At 37.0% G+C, this 26,010-nt stretch overlaps 1 protein-coding gene across 6 annotated transcripts in view; it reads left to right on the plus strand.

The window, feature by feature from the left end:
* CADPS2 (calcium dependent secretion activator 2) overlaps window positions 1-26,010 on the plus strand; it is a 324,748-nt gene that overhangs the window by 203,533 nt on the left and 95,205 nt on the right. For all 6 annotated transcript variants that reach the window (XM_049814057.1, XM_049814052.1, XM_049814053.1 and 3 more), the window contains exons 10-13: window positions 4,849-4,957; window positions 6,098-6,301; window positions 15,396-15,532; window positions 19,134-19,321. In XM_049814057.1, the coding sequence (XP_049670014.1) occupies window positions 4,849-4,957; window positions 6,098-6,301; window positions 15,396-15,532; window positions 19,134-19,321 (638 nt within the window). The remainder of the gene's footprint in view (window positions 1-4,848; window positions 4,958-6,097; window positions 6,302-15,395; window positions 15,533-19,133; window positions 19,322-26,010) is intronic.

Here is a 26,010-nt window from a genome sequence, read left to right on the forward strand (position 1 = left end):
TTCATTTGGATTCTGATTTTGCCAAGGTCCTCTGTGAAGAGATGAGGACTTCTTGTGACTTTATTAAGATTTGTAAAGGTTGGGAAGATCTTTATATAGGATAGCTGTTAAGGCATGGATGTGAAGGGAAAATAACTTAAAGTTACAGGAAAAAAAAAAAAAAAGAAAAGCTAGATGCTCCCTTGTCCTTCATGCTTTTCTTTAACACTCCTCCTACTTTATATCCCCCTTCTTTAACAAAAAGAAAGACCTTGTTGTCTTCCTTGAAGTCACAGGTGTCATCTGAGTTTTAAAGTGCGCACCTAGGAGACACATAGTCTTTCTGTGCCTGTGATATGGAGCCATCTGGGAGACCAGTTTATTCCAGCCAAGTTAATTTTAACTATTTTCTGCTTTCTGTGCTGAAATTGAAAGACTGGAGGAGAATGTTATAGGAATTTTCCAACTGTGATGGGATTTAGACATTTCATTTTAAAGCAACTATCAATTCAGTAAGGCTATATAAATAATACCATGTTAAATCAATATTTACTGTCCAGACAGCTCTGTTTCACTTATATAGTCCAGCCATGATACATACACTGACGTTAAGCTGAAGTCAATACGTGTGAAATAAGCATTCAGTAATGAATATCAGCCTGTTGTATTGATATATTATTGACGTATTGATAGGTCTTCCTCTATAGATTAGCTTTTAGCTTATGTTAGTATAAGGCCATCAAATTCAGTTCTAAGACAAAGGCTATCGGTATCATTTACACATGCTTTGGAAATATAACTCAGGTGTGAAATTAGATGAATAATGTTGATTTTTCAGGAGCATGATGTGAGTAATGTGCACCTTCGTTATTGCTACACATATTAGAAGTTGTTAGTGGTTTCTGAAAGAACAGCTCAATGTTATAGGAAGGTTACAGAGTCTGGAAATTTTAACCTCTTCATTATATTTGCTTTTCTTCCTTTTACAATCCAGTCACTTCTCTAAAAGCTTATTCGTTTCAAACTGGGAAAAGACAGGGACATAACATGTTAGGTAAAAAGCCTCAGCTGGACATGCTGTGGTTTACTTAATTTACTGTCTGATAATATCTTCCTCCAGTACTCTGAATGCAGATTCACTTCTGTCATTTTAATTTCATCTGTTCTAATGTTTGAAAAGTCAGTTGTTTGTTTCAGGGATAATTTTTTTCTAAACATGCCAACCACAGCTAATTCTTGTTGTTGAACTGATGCAGGCTGCCTGCGATGCCCTTTAGCAGGGACCACAGAGTCAGCCTCCAGGTTTGCAGTAATAGTTCCTCCCAGCATGTTAAACAGGGTCTTTCTGCCCCATGGGGACATCCCCTAGTGATGCTGCTCATAAGTCATGTCCACATTTCTGTGCCTATCTGTCTGTCATGCATGCACAGGTTGTTGGTTTTCCACTTTGTTACAAAGTAGGTAGAACAGATGGTAGTCAGGTGTTTCGACCTCTGGAAAATTACAAAATTCAGGTAAATGCAGTTGTAGGAGGAGGATTGCATTTTCTTCTGTCAAGAGTTACTATTTAAGAAGGGCTTGATTCTGTTTTTGTCTGAGAATGTGTTGTACATAGTCCTGACTTTTGAGCACCCATTATTGCATGAAGTATTGATGCTAATTTGCTGAATTCTAAGGTAAAACTACCTACGGCTCCATTAACTACTAACAATACACTTAAAACCAGTCATAGATCTATATTAAAAAGTGTAATTGCAGGTTGTGCTGGTGGTTCTCTCTATAATAACTGATGGCAGCCACCGATAACCGCAAGGAAAAGGGTTTAAGAGATTGCGAGTGTTAACGGACGAGGCAAGTTCTGTATTTCTTTATTTTGTTGGGACTTTTTTTCCCCAACAAAGTTTTCTGGAGTATTTCTATTTCTTTCTTTGTTGGAGAGACTTTAAAATGTCTCATTTTCAACAAAAAGATGAAGTGTAAGACTGATTGTTATATGAATATCTTTTAATAGATGGTTCCTTTCAAATAAGAGAATGCATTTGAAATACATTTGAAAAAGTAAAATCAACAGCATTATGATCTCTGTCTTGCTATAGAGCTGAGGTTAAAAATAGACAGACACGTAGCCCAGATTTTCCACAAGCTCATCTTCAAAAGCATACAGTGGCTTAAGAAATCTGAAAAAAATGGGCATCCTATGCATTTCCACAATTAGTGTCTGCTAGCTTCCTTTTTGATGGCTCAGTTTGTCTATGTAGTGTGGTTATACAGAGTTGTTGACATGCAGATGTGAGTGATGTGGGTGCCTGCCAGGTTATTTCATTCAACAAAATAGAATCATTTGAAAGATGTTTTTATTACAGTGCCAGGTATCAAAAATTAAATCTGTAGGTACAGTTTAAAAGAAGAGGAGAAGAAGGAGCTCTCCTGAAATAGGAACGCTAATTGCAAAAGATTTAGAGATGTGTAACTAACCAACAGCTCCCTCCGTGCTTGTGCGCAAGGGCAAATATGGTTCTTGGGAACATAAACAGGGACATGCCAAGCAGTAACATCGGTGATATTGCTGCTGGGCCTAGAGCAGATGACATGGCATAGGGGCTGAGCTCTGTGTCAGGGCGCTGAGGGGACCACCGTCCCGACTGTGCCTGCCCAGCCCCCTCCAGGGCCTCCCCACCCTATCTACGGCCAGGACCCCATTTCAGCCTCCCAGGGCCATCATCCCCTGCCCCAGTGACGCCATGGCAGGGCTGGTCTCCAGCTCCCCACAGCCCTGCCGTGCCCAGCAACGGGCCCCGCCGAGCCGGGCCCAGCTGCAGGCCCACATCCCGGCCCAGCCTCAGGCTGTGCTGAAGGAAGCACCCAGTGCCTGGGGCTGGGGCTGCCCCGGTGCCCCCAGCTGCCCTGCTCCTGGCTGGGCCCTGGCTGCCCAGCCCTGCCTGCCCTGCCAGCCCAGGGATAACTTAAAATCTTTAAAGCAAAATACAGTAATTTTCTAAAATACGTACTATAAATGAAAGCAAACTATGGGCTCAGTGCACTAACAGTGAGGTGGAATTCTGTCGTGTACGTCATGCTGGAGGACAGGCTGGCTGGTTGTAATATTCCCTTCTAGCCTGAAAATCTGAATTTCTGAAAGCGATGGTCTAGATTGTTTTGTATGTTTATTTATACTTAGCTCGCTCTCTCCTTGGTATAGCCCACTTAAGTGAATGTACTAAAATTGATGTAGAAAGCTGGCACTCAGTTTTACTTGCCTGACAGTGTCTCTCAAATTGTTATCTCCTATAAAACTGCCTTGGCTTAACTAACATATTAATTAAACTGGAATACCTATGTTGAATTTCTGTCACCTGTAGACTTCTGCTGTGGTTCTGGAGACATCAGTTCAGCATTTGAGGCCTGATAGCAATTTTGCGGAGCAAGCTTTTACACATGTTGCTTTCACTTGTACATGCTGTGACAGAGGATGTTCAGTCACTATACACTGCATACACACAGCACAGCATAATCCTGTTTCAAAAAAACCCAAATATTTAAAATAATGAAATATTTTTAGAGCGTTATGCAGATAATAATCACACCTTATATCCTTATTTTCCAAAAATATCAATCTTCTACAGAGAGTCAGAAATCTTTTGTTTACAGCAGTTGAAGTCACTGGACTTTGAGGTGGAGTGATGTACAGGTATAGCACCAGTGAATATATGAATGAAGCTGAAATAAGCTGTCGAAATTTTACTTCGAAAAGGGTCATTCCTGAATTTGTCGCCAAAGCAATAAATCTAGGTAACAGTTAGCTGGGCAGTCAGCAAATGAGATGAAGACAGTCCATTGTCTATCAGACAAGCTCCTTGCCTATCCTTAAATCCTTGCGTCATATTACAGACCTAAGAAATGATATGACAGTTCAAAACAAGTCAGTTGGCCAGGTATATTAGAGTCTTTGGAGACGAGAGTTTCGGAGGCCCACATAAATTCAGTTTCAAGTGTTCACAGATTCACAAGCTCTTTATTCTGGCCACTTTATATAGTCTTTCCAGCTCTTCATATAAGGCTGGGAACATTTCAGTTTTGTTTCAGTGATTGCTTTTCCTCTCTCAGCTGTTATGTTCCTTTCTTTATCTTTCCAGTCACTTTTTTCCTCAGCTCTCCTTTTCACTTTCTATTCTGTTTAGGGAGTCTTAAACCATGTGGTGACAGATTCTCTTCTTATTGCTTTATTTTTTTTTTTTAATAATTGTACTTGATGAGTAGTAACTGATGTTTTTCATGCCAGCTGCAAGCTGCTTGGCCTACACAGTACTGTATCCAGTGAGCCAAGCAACTTGGGAGATGGGTGTGAACACAGGTGCAAAAGATGCAGAAATTAGATTATAAAATCAAATGGAAGGTTCTGGTACTTAGCATCTCAACTAGAATTGGCCAGATTATGTGTTCATCTTTCCAGCTGCATGATAATTGTGGCCCTCCTTCTGGAAACAGTACTTTTTTGTATAAAAGTCCTTTTTTTCCAGCTTGGAATAGAGGACTTTTTTTCTCACACAGCAGAGCGAGCAGTTTGGTCAGTACCACAGTACCAAGTATTTTCCCTACCAGAACTAATTTGGTTCTTTTCAATTTTTCATAAAGCAACAGCACAAAAATACATTGTATTTCAGGAAAGTACAGAGAGATGTGTTTATGGCTTTTTTTTTCCCTTCCTTTTGGCAGGAAGGGGAAAGAATGCAAAGTTTTACACTGTAAATATTTCTGGGAAAAAATGAGGTTTATTTCTTTAGCACAACTGAAAGCTAATTTAAACCATGGTACATGTGTTACACAATTCTGGAATGGAATTCAGCAATTAAGAAATCTTTTCTTATTCAGGTTAGCCAATACACATTTGCAATGTGCAGTTATAGAGAAAAGAAATCTGAGCCTCAGGAACTGATGCAACTCGAAGGATACACTGTGGATTATACAGCTCCTCACACAGGTACTTTTCATGATTTTGAAGCACAATATGTTTGTGTAAATCAGCTGATTCAATTTGCTTGTTTTGATCTAGCAGCAAAAAACTCCAAGGCAAATATTCCACTAGGATTTTCTGTTGTGAAAAATCATGCTTTTAGAAAGAAGCTTATTGTAAGAAGAATGAACAATAAACTTACACTAAGGTTGCCTGAAACATTGTAAGACCACATATGATACAAGGAAAAAAATATGAATTCTAGTCAGTCTTTCCCTTTTTGCTCTATTTTTGATGGTGGAGTCATGTGGCAGTATACTGTGAAGTATATTCAGAAATGATTTAGAAAAGAATGTGAATGATGACAGTGCTTGCTAAAGACAAATTACTCAGAGTAATTAAAAGTAAATTTGAAGATATCAGAAAAATCTGCACAAGTCAGTATTAAAATCGCAGAGGGAAATCAAAGTTACACATGTAGAGAAAAATGATTCTACTCTACCTACACAGTGGAGGGTTATGAATTTAAGAGACTTCTAAGATACTGAAGACTGATCTTTAGAAATGTTGGCTCTATGTTTAGAATAATTGAGAAGGCAAACAATGCTCAGAAGGTGTTTGAAAAGCCAAAACAATGTTGTCATAAAAAATTCCCCAGTGCAGCCACATTGACTGTTGTGTGCTGTTCTGGTTATGTGCTCTCAGAACAAAACACTGGAATTGGAAAAAGGGACCAAAGAAGGAGCAGCAACACTGATAAGAGCTATGGAGCTGCCTCTCTTCAAGAAGAGATAAAGTTGACAGGCAGTTCTAGCTAAGAAAATTATGCCAAGAAGGAGGATATGTTAGAGAAATGCAAAATAACATATGACATGGAGAAGTTGAATAAGAAATAAATTGGAATTGAATTGGAAATGGAATTATAGAAATATTTTCTCCTGTGACTTCTATATTTATTCTACTTATATGTTACTTCCATGTATTGTCATTTGATCCTTATAGCTCTAGATTTTATCATATTTCTAGGTCATAAATACCTATACAATGTTTTAACACACCTATCTCCCCCCCACATACACAGAGGAAAACCAATAATGTAATAAACATTGTTGGTGATTTAGAAGTTATTTGTATTTGTTACTATTACCTTCGTATTTCCTGCTTCAGGTCTTCAGGGTGGTCGAATGTTTTTCAATGCTGTTAAAGAAGGCGATACCGTGATATTTGCCAGTGACGATGAGCAGGATAGAATACTCTGGGTTCAAGCCATGTACAGAGCTACAGGTCAATCGTATAAGCCTATTCCTGCAAGTCAGGCTCAGAAGATGAATCCTAAAGGAGGAAATGTCAACACAGACATATCCCCACTTTGTAAGTTGGCTTTCTTTTTCTTTTGTGGCTTTGGTTTTGGTTTTAGTAGGTTAGATATGTAGCAGCTCCCTCAATGAAGTTTAATTAAGCAGAACTCATTCACTAGGGAAATGTGCCTAGCAGTTTGTTGTTAGCCAGAAGCTCTTTAACTGAGATTATTATTACCACCAAGGGAAATCCTGACTTGCAGGTCATTATTTTTATTATAAACCATGAAAATATGGCAATTACCTTCATATTCATTACAGTTGACCCACATATTACCATGGAGATGGTGTTTGGTTTACATTATATGTTGCAGTAACCAGCCAGTGTAGTGTTGAACAGAAAAGCATCAATCTATTCTCAGAATTTTACAGATTTATGTCAGCTTTATCATACATTGTATACAATAGATATCTAAAAATTGCTATGTAGACAGTACATTGTGAGCTGAAAGGGACTAGATGGGCTGCTAGATTTTTGCACCCCTCAGTGTAATATTAAATTACATACAAAAAATTTTCCCCAAAAAATTAGGTTTAAATTTTCCTCATCTATTTTTGAGGAAAATACTGTTTCAGAGAAAATCAAGGTAGGTAGCATACATTAACCATATCTTGAAATTTTCCTATAATCCTTCTGAAAGTATTCTGTCATGTAGATATCTGTACATAGGAACCATACATGATTTTTTAATTTTTTTTTTGCTCTGGAGGCTGAGTGCAATTCAAGGATTTTTGTAATAGCCATCAAATTTTTACAATGTCATATGACTGTATGCAATAATCCTTGTTCATTATCATGTATCTATATATGTAGAGTGATAGAAGGGAGATAGATGTTTTAGACTCAACTTGGTCTAATGTCTGAAGTCTGTAGCAGGTTGACCCAAAACCATTCTCCTCCGTCAGTCCTGCTATCACTCAATCTCACAGCCTTCCATTCATCCTGTAATCTCTTATCATTTTGCTATTAGAGGACAGTAAGATGTGCTCATTAAACTCAGTAATACTTATCTAAAATCCTGACTAGGCTGTCAAGAACATTGAAAAAGACATAGTTCAATCTCACAAAAGCACTGACATCTGTTGCATTTTTAATCTGAAACAGCTTGATATTTGATGAAGTAACCATTCATCGTGGGGGGGGGTGTTAAGGTGAAGTATTTTGTAGGATGTAAGTAACACTGCAAAAGCAAAGGTAGAGCAACAGCTGAGGAGTGCTTCTGCTCACCTCCTCCCAGTTACCTGGATCTGGGCTGGGTACTGGGGAATTCACTGTGTTCCCCCCCTAATGTTTCTACTTCATGTGCGTCAGTTAGAAAGTACAAAAGAAGTGACCATAGTCAGTAGTAGCCAAGGAATTGCTCTTCTTCTTGGACACAGGGTTTACATGGAAGTGAAAGCAGCTGGAAAACACTGACCACAGGGCAGGGAAAATTATAGAAAGAGAAAGGTACAAAGAACAATTGCAGGTTTGGATATACTGAAATTATGGGTTTAAAGATAAAATTACTGATAGTGGTAAAGAATTAAAAAAAACCAAGATTGTCACATCTTGATATTATCTTATATAGTTAGGGTGACTCCAATTCTTAGGTGGAAACCATAGGAAAAATAAGTTTTATTTTTAAAGACAGTTTAAGGGAGGCTCAAAAGCCTCAAAATATGTACTTTTCTGTCATGCTTCTATATCAGCTTGCACAAACTGATATGGCTGAACTGTATATAAATCAAAAAAATCTGTGGTTAAATTATTATTTGCCTTTGGGTTTAATACACTTCAATGTTGGTATCTCGTAATTAATTGATAGAATTCTTTGTGGAAGAGTAACTTGTGAAGTTTAACTTAATGTGCGGTTCAGTCTTAAAAGAATCAATGTTTCACTGATTTCTGTAATACCTCCAGTTCTGCTTACATGAGGAAAATTTTATTATTCTGTCTTTCGCACTTGAGGTGGAAATGGGCATAATCAAATTAATCAATTTTTAAGAAACTGCAAGAATGAGGGTTTACAGATATAACCTTAAATAATTTTCTAAGACTCCTGCTTCATTTACAGATACTGTGCTGATGCTCTTGGGGCACAATTTTACTCCTAAGAAGAATCTATAGCTGACCCTTTGTCAGATTTAAATATGTTCAGTTTCCTAGGAAGTTTGTTTGTTTTCCCCTAGAAAAATGTTTGCATGAAGTTAAGAGTGTTTTATTTTTTATCAAGAGAGCTAGTGTATATATTAAGTGAAATTAATTTCAATTTTTTTCTTCTTTACTATAATACATTTTTAGTATTAGGAAATACAGTTATGACTAGAGAATTTGTCAACTACTATTTAATGTATCTTATTTTTCAGTTAATGTATTATGTAAGCATTTCCAGCCAATACAAGATCACATTGCTTTAGTTTTTAAAGTATATCATACAACACCCCCTCCACGTACAGAAAGCAGAAAACCAACTAGGGCTTTGCAAAACAAATGTCATTTAATAATATTTAAGCCTTGAAAGTCTGTCCCCATCTTCCTCATCCTCTAGGAAGATAAGAAATGCAACTCACTCATCCTGATAAACTGTACAAAAAGAACTTTGATAACTTGAAAAAATTGAAGTATCTTTAAACTGCTGGATGTAGAGAAAATCAACATAAGGAGACATGTTTCAATGTTTTTATATATTGTGTTTATAAAATATCTTCTGTAATCTTGAAATTCTCTTGATAGATACAAAAGCAACTGAAAGTTGTCATTAAAGAAATCAAAACATCAGATGATGATTAGTATGCCACATACCTAGCTGTATTAAGGTTAATTTTTTGCTGGTAATAAATACTAACATTTCCATTTTCCGTTGCCATGTAGGCAAAATTCTGCCTTCCAAAGTTAATGTTACATTATTAGCTGAAAATGACAACTTGTCAAATGCAAGCATGTCATTAAACATTGAACATTTTTCATCAAGTGATATGTGTAAATGACAATAAATGATACTCTGTTTTCACAGCCTCTACTGTTTTCTATATTCGCAAGTTCAAAACTCTTTATAAAGAGTTTTTGTAAGCAGTGGTAGAATTATTCCTGTGATCTAGGAAAAGGAAAGAGTAAGAGACTCCTTTTGTATAAAAAAGGCTGTATTTTTTGCATTTATTGGTGCCTTGTTGCACATAAGATAATTCTTTGTACAAGAGGGCCACCTCAGAGCTGGATCAAAACAAACACGTCAGGAACTCCTGAAAAGAAGCTAGATATGTGATTATAATAAGACACCCAGGGTCTGACTGATATTTACAGCAATTATCACAAATGCGGAAAATGGACATGTTGCTCTTGCATGTGCACAGCAGCAGCACTCCAAAAGGCCAACCTACAGATGTCTTACTGATCTGAATGTGCAGTCTCTTCTTGTTGATGCTATATAGCAGTTTAGGATCATTCACGTAGGGCATTTAGAAGAAAGTTGGTATTCTATACTACCAATGAGGCAAATACACATTTAAGTGTGGCACTAGAAGCAAAATACTATTGTACCCCTGCAACTTCTAAAATGAATACTAGCCAATTTCTTAATTTCTAAGTAGAGCAACTTGGTACTGCACATTCATAGTATTAGATGGCTCCAAAACAAAAGTGAGGACAGGCTAATGTCAGTAATGATCAAGAAGAACAGACTGCTCTTCAGTTCCACTCTTCTGAATAAGCATGCTGTAATGCAAAGGGCAGAGTGTTTAAGGATGCATGATTGTAGAAAAGCCAGAAGTTTCCCAAGGACATGGATGTTTCAGGGAAAGCACCAATTAAAAATAGATTCATCTGTGTCATATAAAGGTGCAGGAGGCGTTCCCTTTCTTAATGAGCAATGTATTAGAAGATCTATTCATACAGTTCGAAAGGCTGCTGAAGTGATGAACACTGTTAATAACTTGGTCGTAACAAAGGAGTAACAGCAGCACATGAGGAGATTTTCATGTCTTAATGAAGCAACACAAAGCCAAACATCATTCTGATCATACACCACCGTGAGTTCAGAGATGGTCTCTTTGTGAAAATATTTGCAGAGAAGAAAGGAGAGAGACAGATACTGGAAAACCAAGTTAGGTGAGGAATCATTTGATCTGAGATGTATAGTTTTCCTCATCTCTCTTTTGGAATGATGTCACTTATCAAAGCAGCTCACAAAAGGGAAATAATTGGAGATTTTGCAGAGACCAATTATAACAGTTGTCACACAAATGCTGTTTACAGCCCACCTACAAAACATTAAATCCTATTTATTAAGTAGCAAGGGAGTAGCAAAAGGAGTCAAGTGCATAGGCCATACATTGGTATTACAAGACATCAATCCAATGACAGCAAAGTTGAAGACATTTACAAATCAAAACATCCATCCATCTGACCAAAAAAACATTACAGAGGAGGCTTGTGTGGACATTTAAATCATCCAAGTGGACAGTGTTGTGTAATCAAGAAGAAAGTGCAGGCAGTTTGCGAAATGAAGAAATTCTTTGGGATTATGTGAAAATATAACATTAACATTTTCCATCTGTTTGGATATACCGATGCTAAAGCATGATAAAATTTCTCTCCCCATCACAATTTAATGATATGGGAATAAATCATTAATTTCATATTTCTTTTAAATGTTATTTATATCACTCTCAATCTTTGAGCTGGCTATTTTAGAGTCTCTGTGGGAAAACCAGAATATGATTCATATTAAGGTACTGGTGTCGTAATACATACACACAAGAAATACCACCGCTAACCTTATGGTGGCATTGCTCAGTTTTGATATAGTTGGTAATGTTCTTGTAAAGCAATTCTTTTAAAATAGTTCTGAGATGTTCGTATGTGTATGTTTAATTAATTAAATATTTTAGAAGCAAACAGAAATAAAACATACTTTTTCATTTGGCATAGTTGTCTCAGCAGGTTTGGCAGCTTTATATCCGTCGTACACTTAGCCACCTAGAAGCATGGAGTAACTCCACCCTCCCTGCATGTTCCCCCATTCCCCTTCACATCCCATTGCTGCTTGTCTCCAACTACCCCATCTCCCTTTTAGAAAGAAGATGTTAACACTGGCCTCCACCACCTTAGGCGGTCAGTAAGTCACCTTTATGCTCTCTCCTGTGCTACTCAGAAACTTGCAAAAACTCACTAGTATCGTCTTGAAATCTGTCCTTCAGCAAAATACTGGCAGTCCATCAGTGTGCTATCCCCAGCCTGATGGTCGGGCCATATGGGCCAGCTGCTTTCTCATATTCCGCCACTTTCTTTCCATCTGTTATTTCATTGTCTGATATTGAAATTATAAGGTTCTGAGGGCATAGATATTCCTTTGGGTTGTGTTTCTAAGCATGTAGCACTTTGGAGTCCTGGTCATTGATCAGGAATCAAAATGTTCCCAATGTAAACTGTCGCTATCTGTATGGAGTACGCCTTTGTCTTCATCTAACCAGTTAGAGCCTCTTCTGTATCAGTCGTAGTTCTTACCCTACTACTCCTAGTCTTTAAATCTTTTTAATCCCTGCAATACCAGATTTCTTGTCTCTACCTGGTTTTCTGTCCTGCCTGCCTGAGTTAGTTCAAATTGCTTCCATGATGCTTAAACTCAAGCAGGGATGTCATAGAGAGCCACAGAAGGGAGGAGGTTACCACTTTGCAAGGCCAGTTCCTGTAGTTCAGCCTAGCATGGAGTAAATGCTGCAGAAAACTTGTATTTGCTTCTGGGCTGGAACAGGACAGAAATGATGCCTATTGATTTGGTTATCACCACTCAAGCATGTGCCATAAACATGGAATTCTTGGTTGCTCAACTCTACTGAGTCACTGAGGATGTGGTGATTTTTGTAGCCTTTGCAGCTGGACTAAACTTGGAAGTTTCTTGCAAAAATGGCAAAAGGCATATTCAGAATGCTATTTTGCCAAAATGAATATCCCTGTCTAAAAGAAACCCCAAAGAACTTGCTAAAACTCCTGCAATAGCTTTTGTAAGTTTTTACCATGGTTTTAAAATACATATATTTGTCCTATCTTGATCCAAAAAAAAATGGATAGTTTTTTGGCTAACAGTTTCCAAAGGATAAAATAAATACACAACTTGAAACAGACAGTGTAACATGGAAGTAGCAGCCAAAACAATGAACTTGAGTTAGAGGCAACTTGAAAGCAGGACAACAAATTCCATTAAGGGAAGAAAATTAATTGTGAAAAAGCAGGAAAAGTATTACTGCTTTGGAGTTCTCCCCAGATATCTTCCAAACATTTCCCACGATTGAGAAAGTGCAGAGAATAAGATGGAATTGTATTTTTTCTTAACTGTATATCACAATATAGCACTTTCTGTCTTTTGCATTTGCATGTAGCTTGAACAGGACATCTAAAGCTCATTTGTGTAGGATTTTGGAAAATATGATCACTCCAACAGTTTTTACAAGTAGGTTGTTAAATAATTTTTAAATTACAGTCATATAACATTTATAAATTCCTCATAATCTTTGATTAAGTTCGTACTTTTTTTTTCAAAATCCTTTTTGTTTCAAAAAGATTTACCAGTTATCTTTTTTGTGTATCATAACAGTGAAATAAAATGTAGTGTACTACACTAGATCTATTTTTCTATTATTTCCTGCTTGCCTACAGCTGGTAAAGGTAAGTTTTTAATTGTTTCTGTTGCTAAAATATATGTTTGGTAACAGATCTTCTGTTACTATTTTACAATGTTATTTGTACTGTCTGATTCACTTAAAAAGATGGTGATCTTTCTGTAGGATTAAACCTAGAAGTATTTATATTTTTAAATAAATATTTTTGCTTTTTTTCCCCAAATTATGTAATAGCAGTTTCTGCTTTCACAAGCTGCGTTGTATTCAATAGGTCACCTTACACATTCTGATCATCTGGATGACTGTATCAGAATGTTGAATCTGTTTCATTTGCATCATCCAGTCTCCTGATTTCAAAATACTTAATTACTTGTCAGTACTTACACAGATTTTCATTTTAAAAAGGGGGGTCTTTTATATTTGTGTGGTTAACCAGAGGAAAAAATCAAGCTGGTTAATTTAAGAAAGATTCAGCTATGTATAATTTGTACATGAGACCAATGGCAGAAAGAAATAGTAATCCTTCTTCTTTTCTGTCATCTGCCTTATTGTAAATCATGGCTCAATAAATCAGATATTTGTGTAAGAAGGAAAACTTACAAGAAACATAGAAACCAGTCACGTGTTAAGTATATTGTGTTTGGAAAACTTATCTGTGTGTGGTTCATTTTGGAAACCATAGATAACTTCACATTGTAGTTTAGTACTTTCAGTAATGTAGTTGTGTTGATATCAGTTATTTATCTTTGAATTAATGTTAAATACATTTAAATTGCACTAATTAAGAGGGAACATTTCATGTACCTATGTCAAAAATATGAGCTAAGTTTGTCATTAACGATAGGCTCATCTAATGCTCATTGAAATATTGTTAATCTATGTAATCACATATGCTACTGATCCTTAAACCATTAAAAATACGTGCTGCTGTTTCTCTGGGATGATGGTCTCATACCTTACACCATCGATGTATTGTCATACTGTTTATTTGCTACATCCACCTTGGTGAAATCTGTCACATGGATGTGACTCTTGCTTTGACAATGCAAAGCCAAGTGATATGAATTAGTTTCTGCATCTTTCCAGGATGTGATGCTGCAGATCCTTCAGCTTGAATTAAATAATTCTCCCATCCACAAATACAGCTGAAAGTTGGACTTGACATGGATCAATATGATCTGGGGCTAAATTTCTAAATGTGACTGATTATGTTAGCATCATGCCCACAGATCAATATTGAGTTTTATTATGAACCTGACTCTATAATTGGGTTTAATCAATAAACTTTTGTCTCCTTTTCTTTAGAAATTTTAGATTTGTACTATGCAGGTTTTCAAAATTGCATTTAGGATACACTTAGATCTGTACTTTTCTAGTAACGAATATAAAAAGACCTAGGTTTGAATTTGAAGGAACAAAGAGCTAAGACCCTATTGAAAGGGGAAGTCAATTTTTAAGTTGATAGGACTGTTCACCCCAGTACAGTCTATAGAATCCAAGACAGATAATGTGCTAATACATAACTAGTCCTTTTGGGCACTGTAAGGCTTTTTCTGTCCATACTTGATAGATAATTCACATTGAGGACTTTGACAAAACATAGCATTAATGAAAGCAATCACTAGAGCTTCTCTTTTGATAAACCCGCGGGGTTTAAAGGCGTTGAAAGATGCAATCTGTGAAGAACAATAAATTTCGGCCTTTGATTGAAGTGCCATTTGGGATGGTATGTTTTCTCAATGTATTTACACAAAAATGCTGCTCCCTTTTTCACTACTCTTTGCTGGAAGGTTGAAGGGGCTCTTTGCCATTACTACATTAAGGTTCGTCTCATTAAAAGCTGAGTACAAAAAGAAGGCTGGAAATGACCTAGCTCAAGCCAGTGTGTTCATTTCTGCTCCAGTTTGCCATTTGAGAAGTAGGCTTCAAGCCATGGTGAATATTTCTATGAGTAGTACTTTGATCTGCAGTAAAGATGCTCTTTCTTATCTGAAGAAATAAATGGATAAACCTTTTCTTTTTTTTTTTTGCAAAGGAGGGAAGGATATTTATTTGGTTATTTTTCTAAAATTAGAAAGAGAGCTACACAAAACTAGGAAATTATAGAACACATTTTTTTCATACTCATATTATTGTTTTTTAAATTGTAACAAAGAGCTCCACTAGAAAACCATGCTCTAAGAATTACTTTGATGTACTATGTTGTATTTTCCGGTAGCCTTTGTAAATTTTGTTTACTCTGTCAGTGGGTAGCGACTTTATTTTTTTTCACTGTTACACTCCATAGATTGGTGTGATAGAAAAATAATTCAGTAATATTATTTTCAGATTAAAAACCAAGATTCTATAATAAGTCATCTGCAAGCATTTACCTATGTGACTTATTTCTTTGACATATTTTCAAGAAAGTACATATATTGAGTCTTACATGCCATGTGTACACTTGTGTTTGTATGTCTGCACACACACTCACATGTATTGTTCTGCACATTTTTCCTTTGTGTGAACAGATACAGACCGTGGTCAGAAACATGGCATGGATGAGTTTATTTCTGCTAATCCCTGCAAATTTGACCATGCTTCCCTCTTCAGACTGCTTCAGAGGCAGACCTTGGATCACAGATTGAATGACTCATATTCTTGTTTGGTGAGTACTGGCTGGAAGATAGATACAAAGAAGTGAGAAATAGTTGTTACAAAGTAGTCCTTTCTTCCTAGTTCATTCAATAGCTGCAGTTGTAGTTGGAATAAAGGGTCCGATCGATTGGTTTCAAATTTGAAAATTATACACTTGCAAGCTGCTGCTGTGCCACTCAATAGAAAGCAGAGACCCAAACTGTCTCTGATTTTATCAGCTGAAATTTATCATATCCTCTATGGAGGTTTGAATAAAAACAGAAGGTTCTGATAACGGTAAGAAGAGCTCCTGTGGTAGGATTTACTGACACCTGTACAGGCATTTTAAGTACAAATGTAGTCGCTTCATGTCAGACATTTTCACCTGTTTTGTAATTCTTCATTCCACTGTGGTAAAGAAGGAAAAACGCCAAAAGAAGGGAACCAGAACCACAGGCAATGTAGATATATGGGAATATATGTATTACCAGAATTGCAAACAACAGATGGGAGTATAATTATTAAACAAAAACAAATAAAGTGCAATCTCTGTATCAAAATGAATGTTTTTCACATTCAAAGACAGCCATAAAAGATAAGATATTGGCATAACATGCTTCCATATTTGTAGCTGCAGTTTCCCTTTCCTACACAACATTCTCTCTTCTATGCTTTGTGGACTAGGAGTTGAGGATGGGGCTACTTCAGGTTTTGTTTTACAGTAGGGAGAACCAGTAACAATCTTGTGGAATTCCAGTAGATTATACATACTTGTTAAACGCGTTTGTGTGGGTCAGACCTCGTAACTTCCTGAGGCTTTATTTTTCACCCAATATCGTGTCTGAAACAGTGATTTCTCACTAAGGACATAAAATGCTTCATAGCACTTTTTTTTTTTTACTATCCCAACAGCAACAAAAAAGGGTAACTTTTTTTCACTTCTTTTTTCCATTGGTCTGACTAGGCATGCAATACAAAGATAATGATGAGGTTTTTTTAGGTTTGTTTGCAAGTGTAAAAAAAGGGAAAAAAATTGATTATTTGATGACAGTTGCTTCCTTTTTAAAATACTACCAGATAAGTATGTATAGAAAAACTTAAAGGACTCATTTTCTGTCTGTGGGTTGCACACTGAATCAAAGAGGCCCGAAGGTACATCTGTACAAAGTAATTGGCACTCAAAGAGAAAATGGTTAGCTTTCTAACAGTGCATTGGGGTCAAAATCTTTTTTTATAATAATAATATAGTAAGACACTTAATATAACCTTGAAATCAGGAACTTTTAGAAGAGGTTAGCTGAAATACACAGTGCTATAGCAACCATAAAGCAGATGCATTTCTTATTGTTCTTTTTAAAATTCATCTTTTAAAAAGTAGAATGGGTGATCATTTTTTGTTAAACTGCATATTTAACTATATTTTTTAATTAAAAAAACTGGGAATGTTAAGGTAGCAATAAAATGCATGAACATGTAAGTGTGACTTTTTTTTTCCTGAACAGCTCATTTCCTATCATTTTTAAAAACAATGCATCCCTTTGTTTCAATAAATACAGAGTAACCACACATATAACTTGTAAAAATAAAAATGTTTAAGAATTAATATTAAACACAGTTCTGTATTAAAATACTGTATGACCTAAACTTCTTTAATTTTACATACTTCTCAGTATTGGGAAGCTTTTTTTTTTTTTTCAATTATACAATAAAAAATACACAGTTATCTAATACTCTGTAGCATATAGTTGTTACGTGTTTGTGAGACTTATGCGTGATGTGGGGTTGAACAAGGGCAAGAAAGGCGCATATTTATATGAAAATGACCACACTTAAACAGATCTCTTACAGAGACTGAAGTTAAAGTAATGAGTTCTTTCAAAATTTGTATTCTTGTCACAATTTTCTCCTATGAGAATGTACAGAAATTTTAATAATTATTTCCTTCTGTACTGCTAGGTGTCAACATGCAGCATTTCGTCATGTTTTCCATAAAAATGTAGAAAGAGATCGATGACAATGACAACTTATTGGTAGAATGTCGATCACAATTACAACTCTTTATTATATTTAGGGCTAGGATACATATTATTGCAGAAATTCAGTTAAAATCCCTTTTCTTTCCTCTTCCAATGAAATACCGTATTTTTGGGCAAACACTGTGTAAACTAAATGAGCCATTGCAACATGACTGGATATTATTTTAAAACACTGAGTACTGTTCTGGGTGCTGTAATAAAGCTAAATGTTCTCTAGAAACAGCTGAAACTCTTTAAAGATAGTGGAAACATTGACTTCAAAGAAATTAATCAGGAGCAAGCAAATTTATGAAATAACTGAGGTGTTCTTGTTTGCAAATAATATATTAAATTCAAGACTTGGGGGAGAATATAAAATTTAAATCCCTTTCTCATGCAAGTCTTTTACTAAAAACACAGATGATTTAAACCTGATATGAATATATTTTTAAGTATTGTTTAATAGTATTTTTGCTGATATTTTTTGTAAATATTAAACATCTGAGCTTGCAGAAGTATTCACAAGCAATAGGGAAATATGAGTCTTCAGCTGCTAAACTGATGTCATAAATTCATGACTTGCAAAATCATTTTGATTATCAAAGTTATTTGTATATTTGAGTTCAGGTGTTCCTTAATCTCTCTTAACCATTTGTCAGGGATAATGAGAAGGAAATATCACCACAGTTAAGAAAAGAACAAAGAAAAATGCTTCTTTAGAACAGCTGTGGTAGCTGTGGTTTCCCAACATTTATGTTTTTCTCCCTGCTGCTTTTTGGAAGCTCACTATGCTATTTTTTTTCATATTGGGAGGCAAGGCAATCAAAGTTTTTCTATTCTACATGTCTACATCAAGAATCGGGGGGGGGTTTTACACTCTGGATTCACTCAAGAACTGGTTTTGTGGTGGGAAGGAATCTATAGTTTGTTCCTGTCTGTGTCAGGGTTACACTGTTCTGGTCTCAACAGGACTCTGCCCGAGTCAGCCCTCAGTATGCCCCAGAATATCTAATTATTCAAGGTCAAATCACATTCATCTTACTCAGATGGCTTTTAACAAACTACCTAGCTTTATATCTCTTTGCTAGTGAAAGTTGTTAAAAAGTTGTTAAAAGTGCAGACATATTACAGAAGAAACAAGGTTTATGGTCAAATTGTGGTTCTCTCACATTAAAGATGCAGCCACGGGGAACTGGCCATCCAGAAACGGTGTGTTAATGTTCCTCAGCATTACCCAAATGTTTTATCATACCTTACAATTAATTACTCTTAACAAAATTAATTATTTTGAAGTGTTACTTTATATTAGGTTTTTAAATCATTGAATCTGTACCAGACTTGGATGTACTAGCATGTTTTTGTAAACTATATATTTCATAGTAGTGGTAACTCAGAACTGCAGATAATCTCCTGACATTTACTCCTTTCAGCAAGAGGGCTATTGTTGGATCTAGCTTACAGTGCCATCAGCATTAGTCAGATATAAGTCATTGTAGTATAAAAAGTTTATGTAATGCACATAAAAATATATGCTTCTGTTCTTTGTTTGATTTAAAAGCTGTGAGTGGCAAAAGAAATCTCAAAATGTTGGGGGGGGGGTTTGCCTTTCTCTTTCAGGGTTGGTTTAGCCCAGGTCAAGTCTTCGTGTTAGATGAATACTGTGCTCGCTATGGAGTGAGAGGCTGTCACCGCCATCTTTGCTATCTCAGTGAATTGATTGAACATTCAGAAAATGGTTCTGTCATTGATCCAACCTTGCTCCACTACAGTTTTGCATTTTGTGCTTCTCATGTTCATGGTAACAGGTAATTTAATGACATATTTTTAAATTCATAGCCTTAGGAGGAAGCAGAAGTATTTATAGGCTCTTAGGCTCTTGCATTCACCAGGTAAGGAAGTTGTACACAACAGAAATCTGCTCATGAAAGTTTCTTCAGGGGTATTGGAGGTTCTATACAGCTTACTATTTAAATAAAAAAGCAATCTCCTTTCAGTTTGTACTGTCTTAATGCAGTTGTGTTTTCTTGGGCATTGTATAGACAGGTTGATTCAAGGCTAAAGGAAATGATCCTGTTACAAAGGTAGTCTTCTGCATTCTACGTCTATGTTGTATTCATGATTGGTGTTTCTAGTGAACATTTTGAACAATTTTGAAGTTTAAAGGAGGTTTTGACTCTTTTTCTGTAGTCTGTAGCTTGGCAACTAATCACACTATACTGAGTTCTTCTGGCTGTGCCACCACAGGGGGAAATAACGTATATTGGGAATGTGGTGTGACCCCAAGCCAGGAGGAGCTAGGACACTTCTGGAATTCTTTCAGCTAAAGTGGTAGGCTGCTTTAGGAGCTGTTGGTCACAGTGATGCTCTTGCGATGATGTCTTCCTTCCAATTGCAAGTGAAAGACTTGGAAAAAAATAAGTTGTTTCTTTGCTGTGCTAAGCACATTCTTTAAAAGAAGCTTTTGCTTCATCTGTGTCTTATTCCAAATTGTGAGGGAACTATTTTTGCCGTTGAACAGCAGGTATTGGAGAAAGGATCATTGGATAGCTCAGGTAGGAAGGGACCTCGGGACGTCTCTAGACCAACCTCCTGCTCAAAGCAGGGTCAGTTGTGAGGTCAGACCAGGTTGCTCAGGGCTTTATCCAGTTAGGGCTTTACCCAGTTTGAACCTGTCTTATTTCAGTGTAGTTATATCCATTGTCTCTTGTCAACCTCCTAGTAGCAGCTGGGGAGCTCTCATTCAGTCCCCCTAGACACCACCTATTCTCCAGGCTGAAGAAGCCCAGCTCCCTCAGCCTCTCCTCAGAGCAAGTGCTCTGGCCTCTGACTATCATGGTGGCCATCCACTGAACTTGCCCCAGTTTATCCATGTCTTCCTTGTACTAAAGTAGGGAGTGGGGCAGGCAATCTGTAGGACAACATGCATTTCTACCCTACTGTGCACACTAGATTTGTAGACTGCTGTAGGAAATATGTTTTAGAAGTTCAAAAATAACAAGGGAAAGACCAATAGGTCTCAGCTGATCCAATCCCGTTACTAGAGGAAAACCTACTCACAGTCCCAAAAAGCAATTACTGTGATGCTGTCAGTAAATCCCCAAAACTGAATCCTGATAGGTATCAGGAGAGAGGGAGATTTTCTTCCCAACACATATGCTTATGTTGCCTTGCAACCAGTCAGTCACAGAGGCTGTTTTACTTGTCCTTGAGCCAGTGAAGAAGGGACAATCCTTAAAAAGGATATTGTTTCCTTCATTGCCTCAGACAAAGCTTCATCTGTGAGGACAGGAGCTGGGCATTTGTGACCTGAGTGATTTGGTAGTGTGAGATTAACATTATGTAATCCTTGAAAATAATAGTCAAAATTAAAATGTTTTTGAATGTACCTGAAATACTCTCAAGAATCTTAATGTTCATACTGGTGAGTTAGGAGATTTTCTGTCTCTTAGTTGGTAACATATTCTCTGTAAAAGCATGCTGCTTTTGTCAGTTCCTGAAGAACCTGACACATTCGTATTTCCTATTGAGTCTAAGTCTTTGTTGTTTATAGCCTTTTTATTACTGGTTTCAACCTAACAAGACAAATATACAGTGATAATTGCTCAAACTTATTTCAAGAATTCAAAAGAAAGGTAGATACATTTCTTTTTATTTCATAATTTAAGTGAAGGACAACAGTCCATGCAGTGCATGAAAATATCTCAGGGAGCACATCATTTACACAGTGGTAAGCACTCTGTATTCTGTCTATTCCTTCTGTACAGATATTCTCTGAATAGCATGAGTGTTTTAGGAATAAAAGAAGTGTTGAACAGAGAGGGTCTGACTAGAACTGAGATATTGTAAAAAGGAAGAAAAAAGAAACATGAAGAAAGAAGAAAAGTAAGTCAAGGACAGAAACAGACACACTCACTGATGATGACAGACACACATAATACATCCACTCATTCATCTGCCGCAGTACTAAAAAATAGTAAAAGGGAAAAAAGAATTTCACAGACAATGCACAACAGGCCAAAGTTCTAGGCTGATCCCTGGCGTTATACATCTTAGTTTTGTAAGTCAGGCTGAGAATTAGAAAGACCACAGAACAAAGACAAAGAGCTTTATACTCTGGGCATGATGCATTCAATTTATATTTCACCTCTGCTTCACAGAGGGATCTTAGACCTTCCACTAGCCTGAGAAAGATCATCAAAAATGATCTTGAAGTCAGGTGATGGAGGAGCATGTAGAAATGCAGCCATACCTGTAGTTCAAATTATCAATTTCTTTTAGGCATGAATTTTAGAGTAGCAGACAATCTAGTGACATCAGTCAAATGATCAGATAAAGGTGTCACTCGCTTTCATTTCTGATAGTCTAGTGAGGAGAAACTCGAGCACAAGTCAGAGCAAATCTACAAAATATGCTGGGGCCATACCAGGACATATGCTGAGCACACCAATGACTACAGCTAATTTGCTAAATAAAACTGGTGAGGAACCAGTCTAATACAATGGACCCAACTGACCATTAGTCATAGACACCCTTTAAGATCCCAGGCATGGCTGTGGGATTGCACGTACTGAATAGTGCTCCCAGTAAACACCATGAACAAGGCTGAATCAGCTTTGGCTCTTTCCACCCTTCGTATGTCTCCAGAACTCTTCCAGCAGATTTTGAACCCTCAAGTATCCCCTGTGCTCTTTTGATGCACCCCTAGGACTTGAAATATGAACTCTGTTTCATGCTGCAGGCTGTAATGTTCTTGCAGACTGTAACACAATAGCCATGGTTGTACATTAAAACACCTGGAATAAACACATAAAAGTAAATTGTTGTCCTAGACCTTCAGGGACATTGTGGAGCACAGAGGAGACCTGAACTGAGCTCTGGTGTAGGCTGTTTTCAGCAGACCTTGCCACCTGGTCTCAGGACCAGAGAACAGTCCCCAACTGTTTTCTTTCCTCAGATGAAGATGTAGGTAACAAGTTCTGACAGAGTTATCAAGCGTGCTGGTACTTAGTGTGTCTCTTATGCCAATGTTGTTGGTTTGGGAACAGAAATGTTTATGCAGGATCAAACACAATATGCTGAGTCCTAGACTGAGGAATTAAAGCCTGATTCGTGCCTTTCCTTTCCTGCTTGGAAGAGCATTTCAACTGGGCTAACAAACTGCTTATGTAGGAAACGTATTTCTGCTTTTGCGGATGACGTTCTTAAGATATTCTCTTCCTAAATAGCTAAAAAGCAAAATATTTTAGTAAAAGAATAGCCTTGCTGATTTTTTTAAACAAAAACACATCCTTGTTTCTGAATCAACTGATTCCTTTTCCTCCAGTAAATAAAATCAGCTTTCGTTGGCTGTGCTTCTGGTGCTATGTAACTTTACAAAAGCTTCTCCTTTGTCTCCTCTTCATAATGTTTTTCTTCTGAAATGTTCCACTATATGGTCCCCATTAAAGTCATTAGTTCACAAGCAAACTTTTCGCACTGCAGTTACGCATGCACTTGTGTATCTCTGGTGAAAGTGAAATGGGCAGAACAAAGAACTATAGGATATTCCTGAATGCTGACATTTCAGTCTAAACAGTCCAGGTAGGAGCTATTGTTTTCTTCCCCATCATATTCACTTTTGTCTACTTTTCATGCTGTGACTTCTATTCAGTCCCTCTTGTCTGAAATGGATGCTGGTGGGTATCACATGAAGTGCAAAGTGACTTCTTTCCACCTGCTGAGTTACAGACTGAATTGAAAAATTCAAAATTCAAGCATATTCCCTGGTTATACCTTTTTCTATTCAGAAAGACAGCTGATTTATCGGAAGTTCATATACGAGAAATGAAGGTGAAACTAATGCTACAAAAATCAGTTTATAACCAAAGATAAATAGTTTCTTTCTGCCTTCATTTTGAAATCTTCAGTGCATGTGTGTTTACATAGAAGAACAGTCATACTGAGTCAGGGTTCTTCTAAGCCAGTCACCTGTATCCAGCATTGACCAGCTTGGAGTAAGAGAAGGGCAAGCATATGCGATATTTCCTCTTCGTGCTCTTTCAATCTCCAACTCTTTGCAGCTCAGAATATGCCTGTTTGGTAACCTGGAGTGAGTATCTGTTTCAGGTACTTGTCCATTGCACCCCTGAACCTGTGTAAGGCCTTTGCATCCTCAACACCCTTGGCAGCAAGTTCCACAACTCAGCCTCCTCTTGCTTGAAGATCTCTTGCTTTGAACTTGATTCCTACACATCTCATTTCATTCTCTGTTGCTATTGGAAGGGATAGAGGAGAGACAATAAAGAAAAATCCTTCTCTGTTGTCTTTTTACTATTTAAGATTCAAGAAGCATGGGTGAACCATGCATTGATTACCCTGGATGGATGTTTTCTGCTAATTCATTAATCTTTTCTGGTAATTCCCAATGTTGATTTGCTTCTTTGACTGCTACTGAACAGAGAAGGTTTCATGGAATTATCCATCATAACACTAAGATTTTTGTCCTGAATAGCAACTGATTTCTCCTTACATTTGATCATTGCTGTTTTATTGCTACTTGATTTCATAAGATCCTTCTGGAATTCCACACTATGCCACATAACTATCATTACAATTGCATTTACTGTCACCTCAGTTCTTAGCTGTTTGCCAGGTCATTTATGAATACTGTAAAATAACACAGGTCTCAGCATAGATCCCTCCACAACTCTACTCATAACTTACCTTCAATGCAGGTACTCACCCTTTATTCCTACTCTCTCTTTTTTCACTGTAAATGTAAGGACTTTCACTCCTACTCAGCGGCTGTTTAATTGCCTTAAAAGCCTTTGGTTAGGGACTCTGACAAAAGATTTTTAGAAATCCAGGTACATCGTATCAGTCACATCACACTCATCCACCTGTTTTTGATCCCTTTAGAGCACTTCAAGAAGATCAGAAGGTAAGATTTCTCTGCCTTATGGCTTCAGAGCCCTACAGACTTCTTCACAATAGATAATATTTACCCCTTTTTCTTTAATTTTATCCTTAAATATCCTTATATTATAGTTCATTCTAACTTTCTGGGATGTATGTAAAGCTTACTGGCCTGTAGTTGCCCCTACCACCTCCCCTGTAGACTTCTGACTTTTAAATTGATCTCACATTCTTCACCTACCATTCCTCAGGAGGAAGGCAGTTCTTGGTGAGAACATTCACACAACCATAGGTAATTCAGTTCTGGCCCTAGCTGCTTACTGCTGTCCATTTTTCTAATTTATTCCGTAAGCTTTTTCTTAGTTGCTTTAAGTTTGGACAGATTCTGTGCTGAAGATAAAGATTTTTTTCTGTGAACAAAGAAGGGTTCCAGCGTAGGAGTCTTCTTAATTTCCTTCATAATAAACACCAGCGCAAAGAATTCATTTCGTATCTCTGCAATAGCCTTGCCCTCTCTGAGAGCTCTTTTTAGATCCTTGCCATCATTTGGCACTGTAGACTCTCTGATAGGCTTCTTGCTCCTGTTATGCTTGGAAGAAATATATTAAAGTGGAGTAAATGAACACATAAGAGAAATGAAACTATGGAAACTTCAGAGGGTGCTATGCATTCATATATTTCTTTTCATTTTTCAATGTTTTGTGATAAGAACCATTTATTGCATTTTTACACTTTGTGTCAAGTGATAAAAGAATGTTCAGAGAAATCATCCCTTTCAAATCTGGGACAAGGAACTTTGTAAAAATAAGGAAAATAATATCATTACAGTGCTCTGTCTCTTCTAATCATTTTTTGTGGAGCTTCTGAATAGATATTTCCTTCTCTTCTGACTAAATTAACTCTAGCATTAAAGTAAGGTTGTCTGTATCTTGCTCGTTTCTCCTTCCATTTTGTATCTTCCATAAACAATGTCTAATAAGATTTAATCTAAAATTCCAGAACTTAAGTCAGTAGTTTCACCATTTCTCTGCACATGGTTACCATCTGACATGGAAGGTTTTGTCCAGTTGATCTCTTCCCAGAAGTGTTATGTTTTTGTATGTATAATTTTGTATATAAAAATATTTGGATAGCATATAGACTTCTGTCCTGGTTTCAGCTGGGATAGAGTTAACTGTCTTCCTAGTAGCTGGTACAGTGCTATGTTTTGAGTTCAGTATGCGAAGAATGTTGGTAACACACTGATGTTTTCAGTTGTTGCTCAGTAGTGTTTAGACTATAGTCAAGGATTTTTCAGCTTCTCATGCCCAGCCAGGGCACAAGAAGTTGGCACAGGACACAATCAGGGCACCTGACCCAAACTGGCCAACGGTCTATTCCATACCATGGGACGTCCCATCTAGTTTAGGAACTGGGAAGTGGGGGCAGGGAATCGCCTCTCGGAGACTGGCAGGGTGTCGGTCGGCAGGTGGTGAGCTATTGCCCTGCGCATCATTTGTACATTCCAATCCTTTTATTACTACTGTTGTCATTTTATTAGTGTTATCATTATCATTATTACTTTCTTCTTTTCTGTTCTATTAAACCATTCTTATCTCAA

The sequence above is a fragment of the Accipiter gentilis genome, chromosome 11, assembly GCF_929443795.1.
Source record: "Accipiter gentilis chromosome 11, bAccGen1.1, whole genome shotgun sequence".
Lineage (NCBI taxonomy): Eukaryota > Metazoa > Chordata > Aves > Accipitriformes > Accipitridae > Astur > Astur gentilis.